This window comes from Bos indicus x Bos taurus, chromosome 3, assembly GCF_003369695.1.
Source record: "Bos indicus x Bos taurus breed Angus x Brahman F1 hybrid chromosome 3, Bos_hybrid_MaternalHap_v2.0, whole genome shotgun sequence".
In the NCBI taxonomy this organism is placed as follows: Eukaryota; Metazoa; Chordata; class Mammalia; order Artiodactyla; family Bovidae; genus Bos; species Bos indicus x Bos taurus.
The window spans coordinates 96,470,716-96,492,072 of record NC_040078.1 but is presented as its reverse complement, the minus strand read 5'-3'; the positions used below and the strand labels follow the sequence as shown (position 1 = coordinate 96,492,072).

At 35.6% G+C, this 21,357-nt stretch overlaps 1 protein-coding gene across 3 annotated transcripts in view; it reads right to left on the bottom strand.

Moving 5' to 3' along the window:
• The window catches only part of AGBL4 (ATP/GTP binding protein like 4), a 1,469,133-nt gene that overhangs the window by 1,375,821 nt on the left and 71,955 nt on the right, over positions 1-21,357 (bottom strand). For all 3 annotated transcript variants that reach the window (XM_027537317.1, XM_027537316.1, XM_027537319.1), the window contains exon 2: positions 5,880-6,002. In XM_027537317.1, coding sequence (XP_027393118.1) covers positions 5,880-6,002 — 123 coding nt within the window. The remainder of the gene's footprint in view (positions 1-5,879; positions 6,003-21,357) is intronic.

Sequence of the window (21,357 nt, the reverse complement as noted above, 5' to 3'; positions counted from 1 at the left end):
TAAATGTGTTGTTTGTCTCTGTTTGTTTATTCTTTATATCTTCTAGATTTTTGTTAAGTGTGTTAATTGATTCTTGCATTTTCTCCATTCTATTTTCGAGGTTTTGGATCCTCTTTACTATCATTACTCTGAATTCTTTTTCAGGTAGTTTGCCTATTTCCTCTTCATTTATTTGGACTGTGTGTTTCCAGGTTGTTCCTTCATTTGCACAGTATTTCTCTGCCTTTGCCTTTTTTTTTAACTTATTGTGTTTGAAGTCTTCTTTCCCCAGACCTCGAGGTTGAATTCTTTCTTCCTTTTGGCTTTTTCCCTCTGTGGGTAAGGTTGGTCCTGTGGTTTGTGTAAGCTTCGTGTAGGGTGTTACCTGTGCTTGTGTTCAGGTTGGAGGAGGCAATTTTTTTTCTCCCCTCTGATGGGCAGGACTGTGTGAGGTGGTAATCCTGTCTGCTGATTGTTTGGTTTGTATTTTTGTCTTGTTGGTTGTTTGGATAAGGCCTCCTGCACAGGATGCTGCTGGAAGTTTAGTGATGCCAGGTCTGGTATACAGGTGGTTGCCTTTGTGGGAGTTCTCACTAATTAATACTCCCTAGGAGTTCTCTGGTAGTCTAGGGTCTTTGAGTCAGCACTCCCACTCCAAAGGCTCAGGGCTTGATCTCTGGCCAGAGAATGGAGATTCCACAGGTGGTTTGTTATGGCATTAAATGGGATTAAAACAAACACTCAAAAACAAGAAAGAAAAGAGGCACCCCAGACAAATGGCAATTACAAAATCAGGCAAATAATAACTAAAATAATGGAATATACACACATATACATCTATAAACAAAATCAAAACAGTCCAATAAAGAAATGAAGTACAATAGACTGACCCAGCAAGCAAAGGAAACCAAAAATGGTATCAACCACTTAAAAACAATACTAACTACAGCACAAACTGGAAAACAAAACTAAAGCAAGGTGCCAACTGGGGAATAAAGCAACAAAAACAAAACAAACAATATTGTTTGTAGACTTTTTGACGATAGCCATTCTGACGTGTGAGACGATATCTCATGATTTTGATTTGCATTTCTCTAATAATGAGTGAAGCTGGGTATCTTTTCATGTGTTTATTAGTCATCTGTATGTCTTCTTTGGAAAAATGTCTGTTTAGGTCTTTTGCCCACTTTTTGATTGGGTTGTTCGTTTTTCTAGTATTGAGCTGCAAGAACTGCTTGTATATTTTGGAGATTAATTCTTTGTCAGTTGTTTCATTTGCTATTATTTTCTCCCATTCTGAGGGCTGTCATCACCTTGCTTAAAGTTTCCTTTGTTGTGCAAACATTTAAGTTTAATTAGGTCCCATTTGTTTATTTTTGCTTTTATTTCCATTATTGTGGGAGGTGGGTCATAGAGGATCTCGGCTGTGATTTATGTCAGAGAGTGTTCTGCCTATGTTTTCCTCTAAGAGTTTTATAGCTTCTGGTCTTACATTTAGGTGTTTAATCCATTTTGAGTTTATTTTGGTTTATGATATTAGAAAGTGTTCTAGTTTCATTCTTTTACACATAGTTAATCAGTTTTCCCAGCACCACTTGTTGAAGAGACTATCTTTTCTCCATTGTATATCTGCTAACATCTTAAGCATACTTACTGCAGGGAGGGAAAAGGAGATGCTTATGTTGACTATGTAAGGTAATGGATGTGTTAATTATCATGATCTTGCTAATTATTCTACAATATACATGTATATCAAATCATCACATCATCACACCGTACATTTTAAATATACACAATTATATTTGTCAATTATTACTCAATAAAGTTTAAAAAAACAAAAAAGTGTATCAGTCAACTGCATATCTAAAAAGAAAAGGTTTAACTGAGGCATTAAGCTAAAAACCCTGATTTCTAATGCAGTTATAGCATATTTTCATGCTGCACCAAGAATAAAGAGTATTTTATTTTATTTTAAAAGGAAATAAAATTAATTAATACTTCATTAATCTTGAAAGATTATATAAATATATGTAGAAAAATCAACTGGGGGAATTAAAAATAAAATGTTTTAAGTTTTTATTTCCACTGTTTCAAATGATAGATTTTCAAGTGATAAACAACTGACCCATATCTTTGTTTCACTGACTCTTTTCCATGCCACAATAATTTAATGCTACATACTAAATCTCTCAGGCTAACCAATTAACCTGAAGTGTGAATTATAGTGCACTTTTCATAATCAATACATGTATATGCATATCAATAATAAAATAAAACTCAAATTTCATATGATGGTAACCAAACATAGTATTTATTTGGATGGCTTATTTTAAAACAGTAAACTTTTTTTTTTTATTTATCATAACACCTTTTCCTATATATCTTTTCACCTAATGATAAATTTTCAACAATATGTCTATTATCCATATGCCATAAGTTGACCTATAATAAGGTAATACATATATGTAATACATATATAAAAATATGGCCTTTGGAGTCAGGAAATTCTCAGTTTCAAATTTGACTACACCACTTGCTAGCCATGTAATTCAAAGTAAATAACTTTACACTTTTGAGTATCAGCTTCCTCACTTACAAGTAGAGATATAATATCTCAGAAGGCTTGTGTGTGTTAAATGAGATAAATTACATAAATCCATCATTTCTTACAGGGTATGGTTAAACAATAAGTAAAAAAAATATTATTATTGGTTTTTTCCCTTAATGTTCTTGTTGCTATTGTTAAAATTTTTTAAATGTAAAATATTTTTATTAATCTTAAAATCTCACTTTATGAAGACTATTTTATTCTATGTCTTCCCTCCTTTAAAATTCCTTTGGTTCTTCCTCTCTATCTCTTTTCTTCTTCTGGAGCTCTCATAATGAGTATATTGATATGTTCTATGGTATCCCATAAGTCCATTAGGCTTTCTTCACTCTATTTCATTCTTTTTACCTTTATTCCTCTGAGGAAATCATTTCCAATGATGTGTATTCAAATTCTCTGCTCCTTTCTTCTACTTTAGTCTGATGTTGAAGTCTTCTAGGAAATTTTTTCAGTTCAGTTACTGTGTTCTTTAACGTCATGCTTTCTATTTGGTACTTTCAGTATTATCCATCTCTTTGTTGAAATTCTCACTTGGTTCATGCAATGTTTTCTTGATTTTGGTAAAAATCTTTATGACAGTTACTTTGAAATATCTGTCAGATAAATCATATATTTCCATTTCATCAGAGTCAGTTTCTGGTAGTACACTAGGTACTGCTGCTGCTGCTGCTAAGTTGCTTCAGTCGTGTCCAACTCTGTGCAACCCCATAGATGGCAGAACAAAAATTAATAAGAAACCGTCACTGACCTCAAGGAATTTTTAGCGATAAGGAAAAAAGGATTATTAAATGACTGTAATGCAATAAAAGCTATCATGGAAAAGGCCTGTAAGTCACAGGAAAGGTGCCTGCAAACATATAGGTAGAGATAGTCAAACCCGCCTAAGAGGTACTGTTTCTCAGAGAAAGAAATACTGGCCTGAGTCTAAATTAACATTTTACCAACTAAACAAAGAATCTGGGACACAGAGAAAATAGCATCCACAAAAGTATGAAGGCTTGAGAGAAGTTGAACTAGGACAACTAAGTCAGACTAGAGAAGTTGGACTAGAAATTGGATAACTGGTTGGACTAGTTGATGGACTAGATAATAGTGAGCAATTAAATATGGCTTTTTCATCAAACCTATCAGAAAATTAATCTTTCCACAAACTTCTGTTGTTTAAACTACTTCATTCAACAAATACAGAATTAATTTTTGCTTAATTTTGTAAGCACTCTACCTGGTTCAATAAGAGGACATGGATTAACCATACTCAGATTCTACCCAGAAGCAGGTTATAGTCTAGAAGAAAAGAGCAACAGAAACTTTTAAAAATCATAAAAAATGTCAGGTGTCTCTCAAGAGATAAAATTAGGGTGGTGTAGATGTTTTTCCAGGAAAAATAATACTTAAATGGAAGGGCATATGGAAAGAAAACATATCAGGAATTCATAGGAAAGTTCATATTTGACCTATAGACCTTATTTCTCATAAGAAACACAGATTAGTTATCCACCAGCTTAGGAACAGGCAATGTGCATATTACATATTACATATTTTACATATTATAATGTAAATATAATGTGCACCTTACCTATTACACAACTCTGAAAGAAAGAAAATGGAAGCCTATCTAAAAGCAATAAACTTCATCCACATGAACTCAGCCCTCCATATCCATGGGTTCCACATCCCCAGATTCAATGAACCAAGGATCAAATTTTGTTTTTTTCAATTCCAAGGTGCCAGAAGGCAAAACTTGAATTTGCCACTTGCTGGTAACTACTTACATAGCATTTACACTGCATAAGATATTATTATAAGTAATCTAGAGACAATAAAGTATACAGGAGGATGTGCATAGGTTACACACAAATATTACATCATTTTATATGAAGGACTTGCACATATGTGGATTTTAGCATCCGCACGGGTCCTAGAACCAATCCTACCCAGGCACCAAAGGACAGCTATACAAGAGTCAAAGAAAGTACAGTATGTTGTTCCCAATTATGTTGACAGTGTTCAAGTCTGATTGGAAAGACAACACTACAATACTGTGTTATGGATTAAATTACATCTCCCCAAAATTTGTATATTGATGTCTTAACCCTGTGACTCTAATAAGAGACACGGTTTCTATAGAAGGAATCATGTTAAAATCAGGTCATTAGAGTAGGCCCTAGTCCAATATGACTGATATCCTTATAAAAAGGGAATATTTAGAGACAGACATGTACACACAGAGAATGCCTATGAAAATGAAGGCAGAAATCAGGATGGTATTTCTACAGACCAAGGAACACCAAAGATTGCTAGCAAACTACAGTAAGCTAGAGGAGAGACACTAAGCAGAATCTTCTTCGCAACCCTTAGAAGGAACCAACCCTGTCAACATCTCAATCTCAGACTTCTGTCCTCCAGAATTCTGAAACATTAAATTTCTGTTTTTTAAGTCAATCAGTTTATGGTTCTTTATAAAGGCAGCCCTAGAATACTAAAACAACATAGAATAAACAGAGGGGAAAATCCTACATAAACAATTTTTCAGTTGTTGGTATAAACAGCCATGGTTCTTAAAGTTCAGAGAACTTTCATAAACTAAAATGTCCCTTCAATCATGCATACCCACACATGTGCAAGTACAACATTCAAAACCCAAAATAATCAACAATTATCTTTTAAACAAAATTATGTTTAATTTCTCATTAATATTTTCAACATATTCTGAATACACACTATATGCTTACATTCCATTCAGAGTGTGAGGCTCAAGAAAGTTAACAAGATTCAGTTACTACTGTCTGGAAGTTCACAATCAAGCCCTGAGTTCCCCTATCAGAATTCTCATAGCATTTTCTGTGTATGAAGTATATTACTTTTCCTGTTTTATTCAACTGAATCTATTCTTTAACTTTTTTTTAATAGAGAAGCCTCCTCTCAGAATGACTAAGAATCATATAGTAGATATTCATTATCAATCATTTATCAAGTAGTCAAATTATATTAGTTTTACCCGAAAGAAATAATATCTAGATAAGCATTTGATAAAATATAAAGTCCTCTATAAATGTTCATTAGTACTATCATTATTTTTCTAATCATTTATGACAACAAAAACATTTATTGTGTTTCACTTTAAGTATTTCCAAGTTAATTCATTCAAATCTGATTTTTCACTCACAATTTATTTCATTATGGTAAAAAAAATTAAAAGGGTTGAATCACACTAAATGGTCATATGGAGTAAGATTCTTAAAAAAAAACCTCACCAGGCAATCTCAAAAGAAAAGGTCTTTGATACACTCACCACTTTCAAAGCAAGCATCAAAGATAAGATGTCCTTTCTTGGGCTGTCCACAGTATCCAGTTGGAAGCACCACATATTTGCTCACATTCCCTCCGATGGCATCATCATTTCCCATATCACTGCCTATTGTTCAAAAAATTGGCTCTTGTTAAGCAGAAATCAAAATGCATTTAGTAACACAAGTCCAGCAAAAATTTTATCATTACATTCCCCCTGTAATTCAGTGCTTATCCAGGCACTAAAGAAATTAACAATATATTGTGATGAAGTAGAAAGAGAACAGATTTTTAAATCAGAAAGATATGGACTCAAATCTCATCTCTACTACATATTAATTCTCCGTAACACAAGGCAATCAGCTTAATCATTTTAAGCCTCAGTTTCTCTCATCCATAAAAAGGAATGGTAAAATCCATATTTCAAAACTGTGTTATGAGAATTAGGTATGAAAAATATCTCGTATAACCAATGAAATACAAAAGATGTTCATTAAATTTCATCAATTATGTAAATAAATGGTAACATTTAACTTGTAACAAATAGCTATTTTATTGTGAATAAAGCAACAGTTCTATAATTAGTATTATAAATACATAATATACCAATACCAGAAATAATTTGAGAAACACTGACTTAGTATAAAAGCTATATTTCCTAACAGGAACTTAAATTTTTTTGTTTTAGAAGTTTCACTTCCATTTAGAATGTAGAAAGCTGGAAAGATCATCTTTTCCATCTTAGCATAAAAATCCCAGTAAAGAACAAAAAATAACTTATAAAAACCAGAGGGGTGGTACGGGGAGGGAGGTGGGAGGGGGGTTCAGGATGGGGAACACGTGTATACCCATGGAGGATTCATGTTAATGTATGGCAAAATCAATACAATACTGTAAAGTAATTAGCCTCCAATTAAAATAAATAAATTTATATTTTTTTTAAAAATCTATCAGAGAACTGAGTTGTAGGGTAACTGAAATTCTAATATCCAAGAAAAGTCAGGCTCTACCAAAAAGGGATGAGAAGCAAGCACTGACTCCTCCGTATCAGAGCACAGGAGAAAGAAATGGTGGGTCCCATACAAATGACTAAAAAGAAGTTAATTTTTAAAAAATCATTTAAGGTAAGTTTGGGGAACAAGAGAGAGTAGAACCCCTGGGAGTCACAGACACAAAAGGAAGTTCACAGCACTGGGAGACTCTCCTACACAAGCCTTCATCAAGTGTTTAGGAGAAAGATTAGAAGCAAGGCAGAAGACTAGAAAATGCCTTTCTTTGTGATTCAGACCTGCAAAGGGAGAATGGCCCGACGAATATCATTTTCCCTATAGAAAAAAGGCCCTAAGTCACTCAGATCAGATGAGGTCAGTCACTCAGTCGTGTCCGACTCTTTGAGACCCCATGAATCATAGCACGCCAGGAGGCCTAAGTCACTAGGGAAGAACAACAAACTTTGTAACCCCCGTGCTCAAGTGAGACTCATTGTAAGAGGAGAAGTATTAAAAGGAAAAAAATTCTCTACATTTAAGGGAAGAGCAGCAAACCGTCCTGGGACTAAGATAATATATCAATATTGTTGAAGGGCTCAAACCTTGGAGGAGGAGTAAAAATCATTCACAAAGCATATCAAAGATTCAGGGTAGAATTAAAAGTGGAGAATGAAACTAAACCGAGCTTAATGCCTGACTAAGACAGAAGTCACTCACCGAGAGCCAGACATCCTGGACTGTGAAGTCAAGCGGGCCTTAGGAAGCATTACTAAAAATAAAGCTAGTAGAGGTGATGGAAATCCAGCTGAGCTACTTCAAATCCTAAAAGATGATGCTGTTAAAGTGCTGCATTCAATACACCAGCAAATTTGGAAAACTCACCAGTGGTCACAGGACTGAAAAAGGTCCATTTTCATTCCAATCCCAAATAAAGACAATGTCAAAAAATGTTCAAAGTACTGTACAGTTGTACTCATTTCACTATCAACAATATGCTACATACAGAACAACTCTTCTCAGAGTTAAATGATAAGCAGCGCCAAACTGAGACACCTGAAAAAGGGGGGAAAACTAGGTGAGCCTAACGATAATACTAGCTTTTAGATTAGTGATACTTTCTGATCTATTGTACAGGGAGAAGAGGGTTCCCAAGTACAACAGGGTGATTTAGTGTGTTGAAAAGACAGAAGTAAGAGTTTGGAGAGGGATGAGGAAAGTCTGAAGGTTAGACTATTGAAGGGGAGACTGCTATGAGAGTCAGAGCATCTAAAATGTATAAAAATCTGTTTAAGACTGTCTGAATGCTAAGCCATATAGAATAAAATTCCATGAGACCAGTCAAAGAATGACCAGGAAGTTGTAATTTCCAAGGTGCACAGTGCTGGGAAACATTCAACATGCAACCATCCACAGTGAAGAATCCATGTTGAAAATTTAGGAGATTAAGTAGAGATTCCAGAAATGTACTAGCCATGAACAACTGGAAAATGAAATTTGAAACACCATACCACTTACAATACCATCAAAAACACAAAATAACAAGGCTTAAATTTAACAAATTATATATAAGAACTGTATATTGAAAAATAAAAAAATAAAAATTGTTGATACATATTAAGGAAGACCCAATTAAATATCAAGATATACCATGTTCATGGATTAGAGAACTCATTATTATTAAAGTGACAACTTTCCAAAAACTGATCTCTAGATTAAATGCAATACCAATCAAAATCTCAGCAGGACTTATTCCAAGAAATCAACAAACTGACTCTAAAATTTATATGGAAACTCAAAGGGCCTGAAATACTGAATACAATTATCAAAAATAAGAGTTGAAGAACTTACATGAGAATAAGACTTACAGGAAAGTCATATAAATAAGTGGATCAGATTACAGAGTGAAGAAATACATCCATATACATTTGGTCAATTAAGTTTGAACAAAGGTGCAAGGATAATTTAATATAGAAAAAACAACTTGTAAAACAAATAGTGCTGGAAGAACTCGACAACTTTTCAGGAAAAAAAAATGAACCTCATATGTATGTGATGGTGGTGGGTTTATATTATATATTTTCCAAACTCACTAAATTTCATAGGTAAAACAGGTACATTTTTGTTATGGGTAAACTTATCTCAAAACAATTATTTTTAAATGTTAAAAAGTGAAAGAGCAAGAATTGATTTTCATATCACAGAATCAATCCATATATATATATATATATATATATATATATATATATATATATGGACAGAGATATTATACAAATACATATTTATATATAGATGTTACACATATATGTAAAGTAAAATTATCCTATGACTAATATCTCTCAAACCCAATTCTCAGTCCCTAGATTAAAATGTTCTTAACCACTTCAGTTTTTAGTTTCTCAGATATTATTCTACACAATATCTTTATTTTTCTATTATTTTAGTTTATCAACATCAAATGGTATCTATCAAAATTCTTATATGAAAGATAAAGAAATAGTTTATGTACATGATTATCCCCTTTTCTAAAAAGAGAATTTCATTTTATTTTTAAATATACATTGTATTATTCTTATTTTAATTATTCATTTGAGGTGGATATCGTTGTGAGCAGTATACCTAGGAGGCATTTTAGAAATTTGTTAAGGCATTTTTGTTTGTTTTCATAAGGATGAAAGAGCACTGATGGCACCTGAGTAGTAGAGACGAGGAATGCTACACGTAGTACAAAGTAGAGAAAAGTCCAGTATGACTTCCAAGTGTCAGATATACTCACATGTTCATGCACACAGATATGTTCTTGTTCAATCATTCAGTCGTATCCAACTCTTTGTGACCCCATGGAATATAGCAGGCCAGGCTTCCCTGTCCTTTGTCATATCCCAGAGCTTGCTCAAACGCATGTCCATTGAGTCAATGATGTCATCCAACCATCTCATCCTCTGTCATCCCCTTCTCCTCCTGCCTTCAATCTTTCCCAGCATCAGAGTCTTTTCCAATAAGTAGGTTCTTTGCATCAGGTGGCCAAAGGATTGGAGCTACAACTTCAGCATCAGTCCTTCCAAGGAATATTCAGGACTGATTTCCTTTAGAATTCACCGGTTTGATTTCCGTGCAGTCCAAGGGACTCCCAAGAGTCTTCTCCAACACCACAGTTCAAAAGCGTCAATTATTCAATGTCCAGCCTTCTTTATGGTCCAACTCTCACATCCATACATGCTGTTGCTGCTGCTAAGTTGCTTCAGTCGTGTCCGACTCTGTGTGACCCCATACACGGCAGCCTACCAGGTTCCCCCATCCATGGGATTTTCCAGGCAAGAGTACTGGAGTGGGGTGCCATTGTCTTCACCACATCCATACATGACTATTGGAAAAACCACAGCTTAGACTATACAGATCTTTGTCCTCAAAGTAATGTCGCTGCTTTTTAACATGCTGTCTAGGTTTGTCATAGTTTTTGTTTCAAGGACCAAGTGTCTTTTAATTTCATGGCTGCAGTCACCATCTGCAGTGATTTTGGAGCCCAAGAAAATAAAGTTGGTCTCTAATTCCATTGTTTCCCCATCGATTTGCCATGAAGTGATGGGACCGGATGCCATGATCTTCGTTTTTTGAATGTTGACTTTTAAGGCAGCATTTTCACTCTTCTCATGTACCTTCCTCAAGAGGCTCTTTAGTTCCCCTTCACTTTCTACCATAATGGTAGTGTCAACTGCATATCTGAGGTTATTGATATTTCTCCCAGCAATCTTGATTCTAGCTTGTGCTTCATCCAGCCCAGCATTTTGCATGATGTACTCTGCATAGAAGTTAAATGAGCAGGATGAGAATATACAGCCATGATGTACTGCTTTCCCAATTTGGAACCAGTCTGTTGTTCCATGTCCAGTTCTAACTGTTGCTTTCTTGACCTGCATACAGGTTTCTCAGGAGGCAGGTAAGATGGTCTGCTATTCCCATCTCTTTCCACACTTTGTTGTGATCCACACAGTCAAAGGCTTTGGCATAGTCAGTAAAGCAGAAGTAGATGTTTTTCTGGAATTCTCTTGCTTTTTGTATGCTATAACGGATATTGGCAATTTGATGTCTGGTTCCTCTGCCTTTTCTAAATCCAGCTTGAACAACTGGAAGTTCTTGGTTCATATACTGTTGAAGCCTAGCTTGGAGAATTTTAAGCATTACTTTGCTAGTGTGTGAGATGAGTGCAGTTGGGCAGTAGTTTGAACATTCTTTGGCATTGACTTTCTTTGGGATTGGAATGAAAACTGACCTTTCCAGTCCCGTGCCCACTGCTGAGTTTTCCAAATTTGCTGACATAGTGAGTGCAGCATTTTCACAGCATCATATTTTAGAATTTGAAATAGTTCAACTGGAATTCCATCACCTCCAATAGCTTTGATCATAGTGATGCTTCACAAGGCCTACTTGACCACATTCCAGGATATCTGGCTCTAGGTAAGTGATCACACCATTGTGGTTATTTGGGTCATTAAGATCTTTTTTGTATAGTTCTTCTGTGTATTCTTGCCACCTCTTAATATTTTCTGCTTCTATTAGGTCCTTGCTGTTTCTGTCCTTTATCGTATCCATCTTTACATGAAATGTTCCCTTGGTATCTCTAATTTTCTTGAAGAGACCTCTAGTCTTTCCCATTCTATTGTTTTCCTCTATTTCTTTGCATTGATCACTGAGGAAGGCTTTCTTATCTCTCCTTGCTATTCTTTGGAACTCTGCATTCAGATAGGTATATCTTTCCTTTTCTCCTTTGCCTTTCGCTTCTCTTCTTTTCTCAGCTATCTGTAAGGCCTCCTCAGACAACCATTTTGCTTTTTTGCATTTCTTTTTCTTGGAGATGGTTCGATCACCTCCTCCTATACAATGTTACGAACCTCTGTCCATAGTTCTTCAGGAACTCTGTCTATCAGATCTAATCCTTTGAATCTATTTGTCATTTTCACTGTATAATCATAAGGGATTTGACTCCCTTATGTACACAAATATTCATGCATGCAAAATCTTATAATTATGTGAGCTTAGAATCTGTTTCACACGTGGAAAGTATTTTGCATGGCTTTAATAAACACTGATTTTTCCAAAGATGCAACTAACATGTAAATCAAGGAAAGATTATAATTGGTTTGTTTATAATTTTATCCAGAAGTATCATCATTTTAGAAAATCATGTCACCAACAGCATTATCACTCACTTCATTATGTTTTCCACATCCCTGTTTTTCCTTGTAGAAAACTCCTACTCATCCTGTAGACCTACATGAAATGTTATCTATTCTGGGAAGTCTTACCTGATTTCCCAAGCACTGACAGTCAGTGTTCCTCTACATTGCCACAACATCTTGTTTATTCCTTAAAACATATTTACCTTTTTATTACTGATTTGTTGTATGTTTATTTTTTGTGTCTTTTCACTCTGAGTATGGTGTCTCATTAGAAGAATCTAATGTCTTTTATTTTTATCACCACTTTCTCTCTCCATCCTAGGTATGACACAATGCTTGGCGCAATGTCAGTAATCTATAAATACTCACTAATTTACTGAAATAAAGAAGAGTTTTAAGAGCTGAAATTTATGTGAATATTGGTTTTTGTTTGTCTATTGACAACACAGAGGGTATGCAATATATTTTAAATTCATCAAAAGAACAGACAGAATTTTTACATCTACATTTTACCAAGATAAAAAGTTATAAAATAATGAAATCAAATAGTTAAAGAAAGGGAAACACCTTAGAATATGCATATACTGACATAAAGACAGAAAGACCAGGGTAGGGGGATACTATAGTCTGTGATGTTAATACAACATAATGCTTGATCATTTACATGCACAACGTGAGAAATGCAAAGTTATTATTCTCAGAGAAATTATATCTCAGTTATACATGTATATTAAACCATTAACAAAGAATGGCATTTACCGTAGTATAAAATAATCCAAGGTAGCGTGGATTAATGAAATAACTGTTCTTATTGAGTAACTGCTAATTTCTTGACCTTATTTTAAAATATCCCTATATTTAGTGACAGAAGTATGAATTAATAGTAAGAGTTTGGATCTCAAAATCACATAGAGCTGAGAGTGAATCCATCTAACTCAGATATATATGCAGTAATTTAATATAACCTCTCTAAGTCTTTCACTTAGAGTTTGGTTATGTTGTTCTGAAGGGTACAGAAAAAATATGTAAATCACATAGAACATAGCATTTACTCAATAAGCAGTTAGTTATAATTATTATCCTCATTATCATTATTATCCTCATTATTAATAAGACACCTGTATCTTGAAAGAAATGTATTTAACTAAAGAATAAAAGAGTCAACTCTATAAAGTATAATGGAGGATTCAGAAAAGGAAAGGCATAATTTAAATAGAAATTCAGAAAGAATGTCTTACCAAAAACCTACTCTTTGAAGTAAACATTGAATGTTGTAGCATCCAGTTAAATTATAGAGTATAAAACACTCTTATTATAGTGTGTAAAATATTTGTGTCCAAACATAGAGACAGAATAATACAATGAAGTTTTTCAATTTAAGGAAGTTAGAGACAAAGAGAAAATAAAATAAGTTGTGGTTTATCTTTAATGAAACATCTAATCCTATTAATATTATTATTTACATGCTTTTAAAAATACTACATGGATAACAAATATTTAGCAATAAAAAATATGAGCACATTTTGTGGAAGGAAAAAGATATATCTAAAGAGGTACCTGATGAAATGATATTATAATTACATCTTATTTTATTCTAATAAATAGGCCTGCCAAGGCGCTAGAAATAAACTTTTGGGCTACATAGACTTTTTGACATTTAAGTGGGTTATACTGATGATGGATATGACAAAGGCTCAATTTGTTTTATTTCTACATGGAAAACTACTTTACACAAAAGTTACAAGCAATTCATATTGGTCAAAAATGAGGAAAACAGCGTATTAATTAAAACTGACCTTTATATAGAACATGAATTCCACCTCTCAGGTACAAACACCTTGGAAGAAGTAACAAACTACCTCCATGTATAAGTGATATGCAGTTAAAGGGATCTGTCAAAAGTTCCATTATAAAGCAACATTTCCAAGGCTTCATAATTTTGAGAGAAAATTACACTGAAGATGAGACCTAACCCACAAATCCTGAGCCAAAAAAATAAATCTAAAATTCCTACCTGAGGGCATTTTAGGAAAGAGAACCTATTCATTTGGGGACTTTTATCTCAGTGAACTAGTACCCGCTACATAACTTGTTTTGAGAAAGTTAATTTTTAGGTAGGTTGATAAGAAGTCTGGGGTCGAGGAGGACAAGGAGGAGGAAGAGGAGAAAGGGGTCTGGGGTTCTCAAGGAGGAGAAAAAGACAAACATTTTTTTTTTTTCTACATTCCTGCATCTTAGTCACATAAAATGTTTTTTCTTTAAGCTAATGATTACACAACAAAACAATTCATCTGGCTCAAGGGTATGTTCTTCCTTAAACTCCATACCAATGATTACATAACAACAATGTATCCTGCTTGAGGATATGTTTCTCCTTCTTAAGGACCTTCTGACTAATCCTGGCACCTTCAGGTGTATGTTGTGGGAGCGAATCTGGTAAGACCTTTACAACCTTGAGATGTTCTTGTGATTTATTGTTAATAGCCAATTGAAAAAGTATATAGCTCCCTTGCTAAAACTAGTGACAGGGCACTCTCTATCTCCCTTCTGAGGTCTATGTCAGAAGCTTTCTTTGTCCTTTTTCACTATAATAAAACTTCTGCCACACAAAAGCTCTGAGTGATCAAGCCTGGTCCCTGATCCCAAAGCTAAATCTTCTTCAGAGATCATCAATCAACCATAAGCTATCACTTCCCAGCATTTTACAAAATATACCATGTTTGTTCTCATTGAAAATATACTTACAAGAGATACTTCAAGGACTCAAAAAACAAAAACGTAAAAAAAATTTTTCCTAAATACACATATCCTAATCCTTTCTAGACATATGTATTAATATCTACAATACAAATATGATGTCTAGATTTGTTAAGCTACAATCAATCATAGGGGCTTCCCTGGTGGCTCAGATGGTAAAGAATCTGCCTGCAATGCTGGAGGCCTGGGTTTGATCCCTGGTTGGGAAGATCCCCTGGAGAAGAGAAACGCTACCCACTCCAGTATTCTGGCCTGGAGAATTTCACGGACTGTATGGTCCCTGGGGTCGCAGAGAGCCAGACACAACTGTGCTATTTTGAAAAAAAAAAAATCAATCATAGGGTATTTTAAATACTATTCATGTATTGAAGAACTATTTTTGTACCCACTCTATCTTGTGCCAAGAACTAAGGAGAATATATAAGAAAAATAAGCTGTAAATCAGTCCATCAATCCATAAAAGATTAAGGATATACTAATAACAACACTCTCAAAAAACTGACTATCTAGTTAAGGACTATACTCAAGGTAATAAGATATATAATGAAAAACAAATGTTCTATTTCTGTAAGAAAGAAAAATAATCAGTACAGACAGCATAGTTAGGCACCATGGGATTTGGAAAAATATGAACTTAAAGGCTGAATCGTTGCTTGGTCACTTTTTAAGTGTATGACCACGGATGAGGCCCAATTCAGCAAGCTGTGGTCTTTTCTCTTTTCATTCTACAGCCTTTCAAAAGAAATGGCTGGCCCATTTTCTCTGAAATAGTAATTTGCATCCAATTCCTCAACATTTTGCAGTAAACGATCTCCCTCCCCCGCTCTTACCAGGATTCTACTGATACCTTTTCTATTTTGTATTACAGCTAACTGCATATGCCTTAACATCCACTTCCCAAAGTGAAGTGTGAAAGTCACTCAGTCATGTCCAACTCTTTGTGACCGCATGGACTTGGAATTCTCCGAGCCAGAACACTGGAATGGGTAGCCTTTCCCTTCTCCAGGGGATCTTCCCAACCCAGGGATCAAACCCAGGTCTCCTGCACTGCAGGCAGATTTTTTACCAGCTAAGACACAAGGGAAGCCCCAACCAGTTACTTAAACACTAACTTTCCACTTATCTGTTAGTCATAATGCAGATTACTGTATACTTTTTGATTGCAATTAATATAGATAGCTGCATTCACTGTAAAACAAAAAATGTCTGACATAGAGCAATTTTAATAGTTATCAAATTGAAAATTCAATTGAAAAAGAATTTTCAAAAATGTATTCTATTCTATAGTACGTGGGAGCCATTTTTCATTGATTCCTAGCCTACTGATATAGAATTATTAGTTTATTTAACAAAGAATTTTTTTTTACTCCTGTGCACCTACTATGTTATGTTTTAGTAACATTAAAAATCTTAAAACTTCCTGTCCATCAAGGATATTAGTGGGAGAGGCAAATGAGTAAACCATAATAGTATAATGTAATAAATATTAGAAATGTGAGGTAACCTCAAGGTATCCCACAAGAGCATAAAGAAGTAACATCTAAACTTTTCTCACAGAAGGCTTCCTGAACAACCTTAAAAATATATGTAAAAATTAGCGAAATAAAGAAGTTACAAAAAGATAATGTATAGAGGAACAAGATGAGAGTCTGGAAAGGGAGACAGGAAATAGATCATGGAAGGCCTTCAGCACCAAAGAAAGTTAGATTTTATCCTAGAACAGTAAAACCCTGCCCCTGAAGGATATGAAGCAGAGCAGGATACAGCCTAGCCTCAAGGCTCAGAGCTTAGAGCATTTTCACAGAGATAAAGGAGAGAGCTGTCTCTATGGTGCTATTTTGAGCATAGAAGGTTAAGTGATGGTAACCTGAATGAGGTAGGTGGCGGGCTGAAGGAGCAAGGAGTCTGGGATGCAGACTTGGAGTCCATTCTCACTCTACACAAACTGCACTGTTTTTGGAAAGCATGATGATAGATCAGCCTTTGGAGAATTTACATATGTAATCTTGTCAAGCTCTACAACTGTATTCTGGTTCCCAAATTAGACTTGTACTTCAAAATGAAATTTTAATTTACATGCTAAAAACAGAACCCTTAAAAACAACATCTGGCTGGTGTTCCTAATCTATTTCTGCCACATTCAATATTCAAAGAATACCAGCTCAGTATTCTCCAAACCATGGCCTAGAAAAGCTTCCTGGTGGTTTTCAATCTACCTTCAGCAATCACTGGGTGTCCACTCTGTGCCTGATACTGTGATAGATGCTGGAGATCTAGAAATTAATAAGACATAGGATATCCTTCAAGAAGTATAAAGGGAATTAGGAAAATAAAAAAGCATTTTACACTCTCTAACACAACATTGTAGACAAACACAACATTGTAGAATAGAAACTTAAAGAAAGAGGTTTATAAATCCACTGTGTTGGAAAAGAATCCAGAAAGTTTTCTAGAGAAAAGGTAACAAGCGATACTCGAACTGAGTCTCAAGTAGGTGTCTATTAGGCAGCCAAGTTATGACGCTCCAATTCTGGAAAGGACAGATTATTCTGAAATAAAAGGTCTGTAGATTTTAAAAGAACAACATGGAGAGTTACACAGAAATCAGACTAGAAAGAAGCCTATATGTTTATTAAGAAATGGGTACCTTATCCCATAAACAATTGAAAGTATTAATGGATCTTAAGCAGTGAAACTACAGGATGTGCTTTGTATAACAGAAAGACCCCTCTGGCAGTAGTGTGGACAATGGATTAGAAAGGAATGAGATTGCACAGAAACTGCAGGTAGGAGGCTACACAACAAACTACATTTGAAATGATGCAGATCTGAACTAATGTGAAAACAGTGGTGATGGAGAGTTACATGAGAATGAGGGATATCCACAGGCTTGCTGAGTAATTAGATGATATAGTCCCATACTTCTTGTATCCCATTCTTGAGAGTACAGGCTTGCTGAGTAATTAGATGATATAGTCCCAATACTTCTTGTATCCCATTCTTGAGAGTACATTTCCCCTGTAAATGGATCAATGATAATAAGTGAATATAAGAGAAAAGATTATAAAAATCAAGAAACAACTTTCAAATTTGGCAACATTAAATTCTCACATCTCCCAGGAATAATTGATTACTCAAAGAGGTTCTAAGATTTTATTCAAGAGAAAATAAGAGCCAGAAAAGATGGCAGAAGAGAAGGATGTGGAGTTTATCTCCTCCCACAAATACATAAAAAATACATCTACACGTGGGACAATTTTCACAGAGTACCTGCTGAATGCTGGTAGAGATCTCATAATACCAAAATTGCAAGAAAAAAATCACCACATAACCAGGAGGATAAAAGAAAAAATGGAAATCAGGATGGGGCCTGCATCCCTGGGAGGGAGCTGTGAAAAAGTTCCCTCAAACCGGGAAAACTTTTCATCAGCATGGAGATCAGCTAGGACAGAAAAAGAGCTTCAGAGGCTCAGAGGAGAGCAGAGCAGCTGGCTCTTAGCAGTCAGAACAGAGAGACCAGCACAGAGGGTCCTGGGCACCTTCCTACACTCCCCAGACACAAGTCTACTGGTGTGCCTGGCATAGCTGAGTGCTGAAATTCAGGCTTCAGACAACAGACCTAGACAAAGGACTGCGGTTAGCTATGCAGAGACAACCTGAAGGGGTTGGAGTGAGGTCCAAGCCATAACCAGGGATGTGTGCAGGAAGGAGCCCAATTCTGACATTAAAACTCCACTGTTAACGAAAGGAGGGATGGGGCCCCTGCCACAGCAGCCTCTTGCACAGCATGCTCACAGAGGCAGGGCTCCATCTCTTTGCCCACATTCAAAGGCAAGGCTGAAATCTGAGCCACTCCCCAGGTACTACACATTGGAAGCAGGGCTGAAATCTGAGCGTTCCAGCAGCTACAGCTTTGTAAACTCAGTGCCTGTGGGAGTGTTTTACAGGTGCTCCTGTTGCTGGGGCAGGTCCAGCAATAGTGTCTGCTGCCTTTGCTATAGGAGCACACAGACGGGAGGAAAGGGTCTGGGCTGACGAAGCGGCTCCCATGGCAGACCCAGGAACGTGACTAATGGATGTCCCAAATCCTGACCTCAGCCATTTTGTGCAACCAGATTTGCACTAGAGATTTTGTAAGCACAGTGCCCAAGGGATACCTGGGCCAATTGTCTGAATTCCCACAGCTGAGGAGGAGTCGAGGGCAGTGTCAAAAGCATTGTACTTTGTGAGCCCACACAACAGGTGACAGGTGATACCAGAGTGCACTTCCTGATGGACAGCTCCTGTGAAGGAGTACTCAGTGGCTCCTCTCCCAGCGGAAGCCCCACCCATCTCACACTGCAGTTTAGAAACAGATCTGAGAGTGTCTACTCCAAACCTGGGGAGCAGGCCCTGACCCCAACAGCAATGTGACAACCACAGAGCAAAGAGAAGGACCCTCAATGTCCAGCACAGGCTCTGACCACCACAAAACCAGTTACACCCACTATTATGAAAAGGAAAGTACACTTTTAAGAAAGACATAGCAGGTATCCATACTAAACATCCCTCACAACAAAAATATTAGACTCACACAGGCTACACAGGGACACTTCCACATAAAAACACCCTGCTAAGATGACAGGAGACAACTGTTTCTCCTAAACTCACAAAGTCAGAGAAATACAAGTAAAATAAAGAAGCAGAGAAGCCACTCCCAAATAAAAGACCAAGAGAATTCCCCTGAAAGAATAAATGATGAAACAGACCTCTCCAGTCTAATAGACACTAAATTCAAAAAGGATGCAATGAAAATATTGAAGGGATTAAGAATGGCTACTAACAGAAATACAAATTACTTAAAAAGGAACTAGAAATTATAAGGAGGAGCCAAGAAAAATTAGAAAATTCATTTCCTGAGACAAAAGCTGAACTAAAGGCAACAAGTAGCAGAATTAATAACACAGAAGAAAGATAAGTGATCTGGAAGATAGAATAATGGAAATTATCCAATCGAGGCAGCAGAAAGACAAATTAAAAAAAAAAAATGAAAGCAACAGATGACGCCTTTGAGATAATATAAAGTGTTCCAATCCACACTTAATAGGGATCTCAGAAGGAAAAGAAAGAGGGGACCAAAAATGTATTTGAAGAAATTATGGCTGAAAAATTCCCAAACCCAAAGAAGGAAACAAATGATCCAAATGAAACAAAGAACAGAGGATCCCAAAGAATATGAACCCAAACAGACCTATGCCAAGACATATTTAAAATGGCAAAAGTTAAAGATAAGGAGAGGATAATAAAGGCAGCAAGAGTAAAGCAAAGAGTTAATTACAAGGCTATTAGCTGATTTCTCTACAGAAACAGCCCAGAAGGGAGTGGCAAGATATATTCAAACTCTTAAAAGGAAAACACTTGCAACCTAGGATACTTTACCCAGCAAGATTATAATTTAAAATAGAAGGATAATGAAGAATTTCTCTGAAAAGCAAAAACTAAAAGAATTCAGCAATATTAAACCTATTCTTAAATATATATATATATATATATATATATATATATATATATATATATATAAAGCTATTCTCTAAATAGTAAAGCAGCAAGACTCTAGAGGAAGAGAAAATCACAACCAGAAAGTAAATCACTTAAATAAGTCAGCACATTGATTTTTTTAAAAAATAAAATTATAAAAGCAAACTGAATCCAACAACACATAAAAAAGATCATACACCACAGTCAAGTTGGATAAATCCCAGGGTCATAAGAACAGTCCACACATGCAAATCAATCATTGTGATAACTATATCAACAAACGAAAAGACAAAAACTATATGATCATTTCAAAAGATGCAGAAAAACTACTTGATAAAATTGAAGACCCATTCAAGATAAAACCTCTTATCAATGTGGATATAGAGGAAACATACATGCATGCATGCTAAGCCAATTCAGTTGTGTACAACTCTTTGCAACCCTATAGTCTGTAATCCATCAGGTTCCTCTATCCATGGGATTCTTCAGGCAAGAATACTCAAGCGGGTTGCCTTGCCCTCCTCCAGGGGATCTTCCGGACCCAGGGATCGAACCCATGTCTCCTGCAGCTCCTGCACAGCAGGCAAATTCTTTGCCACTGAGCCACTGGGGAAGCCCATAGAGGAAATATAACATAATAAAAGTTATTTATGACAAACTCAAAGGCAACATAATACTCAATGGTGAAAAGCTGAAAGCTTTCCTACTAAAATCTGGAACAAGACAACAATACCCTCTCTTGCCACTTTTATTCAACACAGTATTGGAAATCCCAGCCACAGTAATCAAATAAGAAAAAGAAATAAAAGGCATCCAAATTGTAAGAGAAAAGGTAAAACTGTCATTATATGCAGATGATATGATAGTACATATAAGAAGCCCTAAGGACTCCAAACAAAAACTACTAGTAATGATAAACATATTCAGTAAGGTAGCAGGATACAAAATTAACATACAGAAATCAGTCACCTTTTTTTTTTTAACACTAACAATGACAAATCAGAAAGGGAAAGTAAAAAAAAAGAAATCCTTTTAAAATTGCATC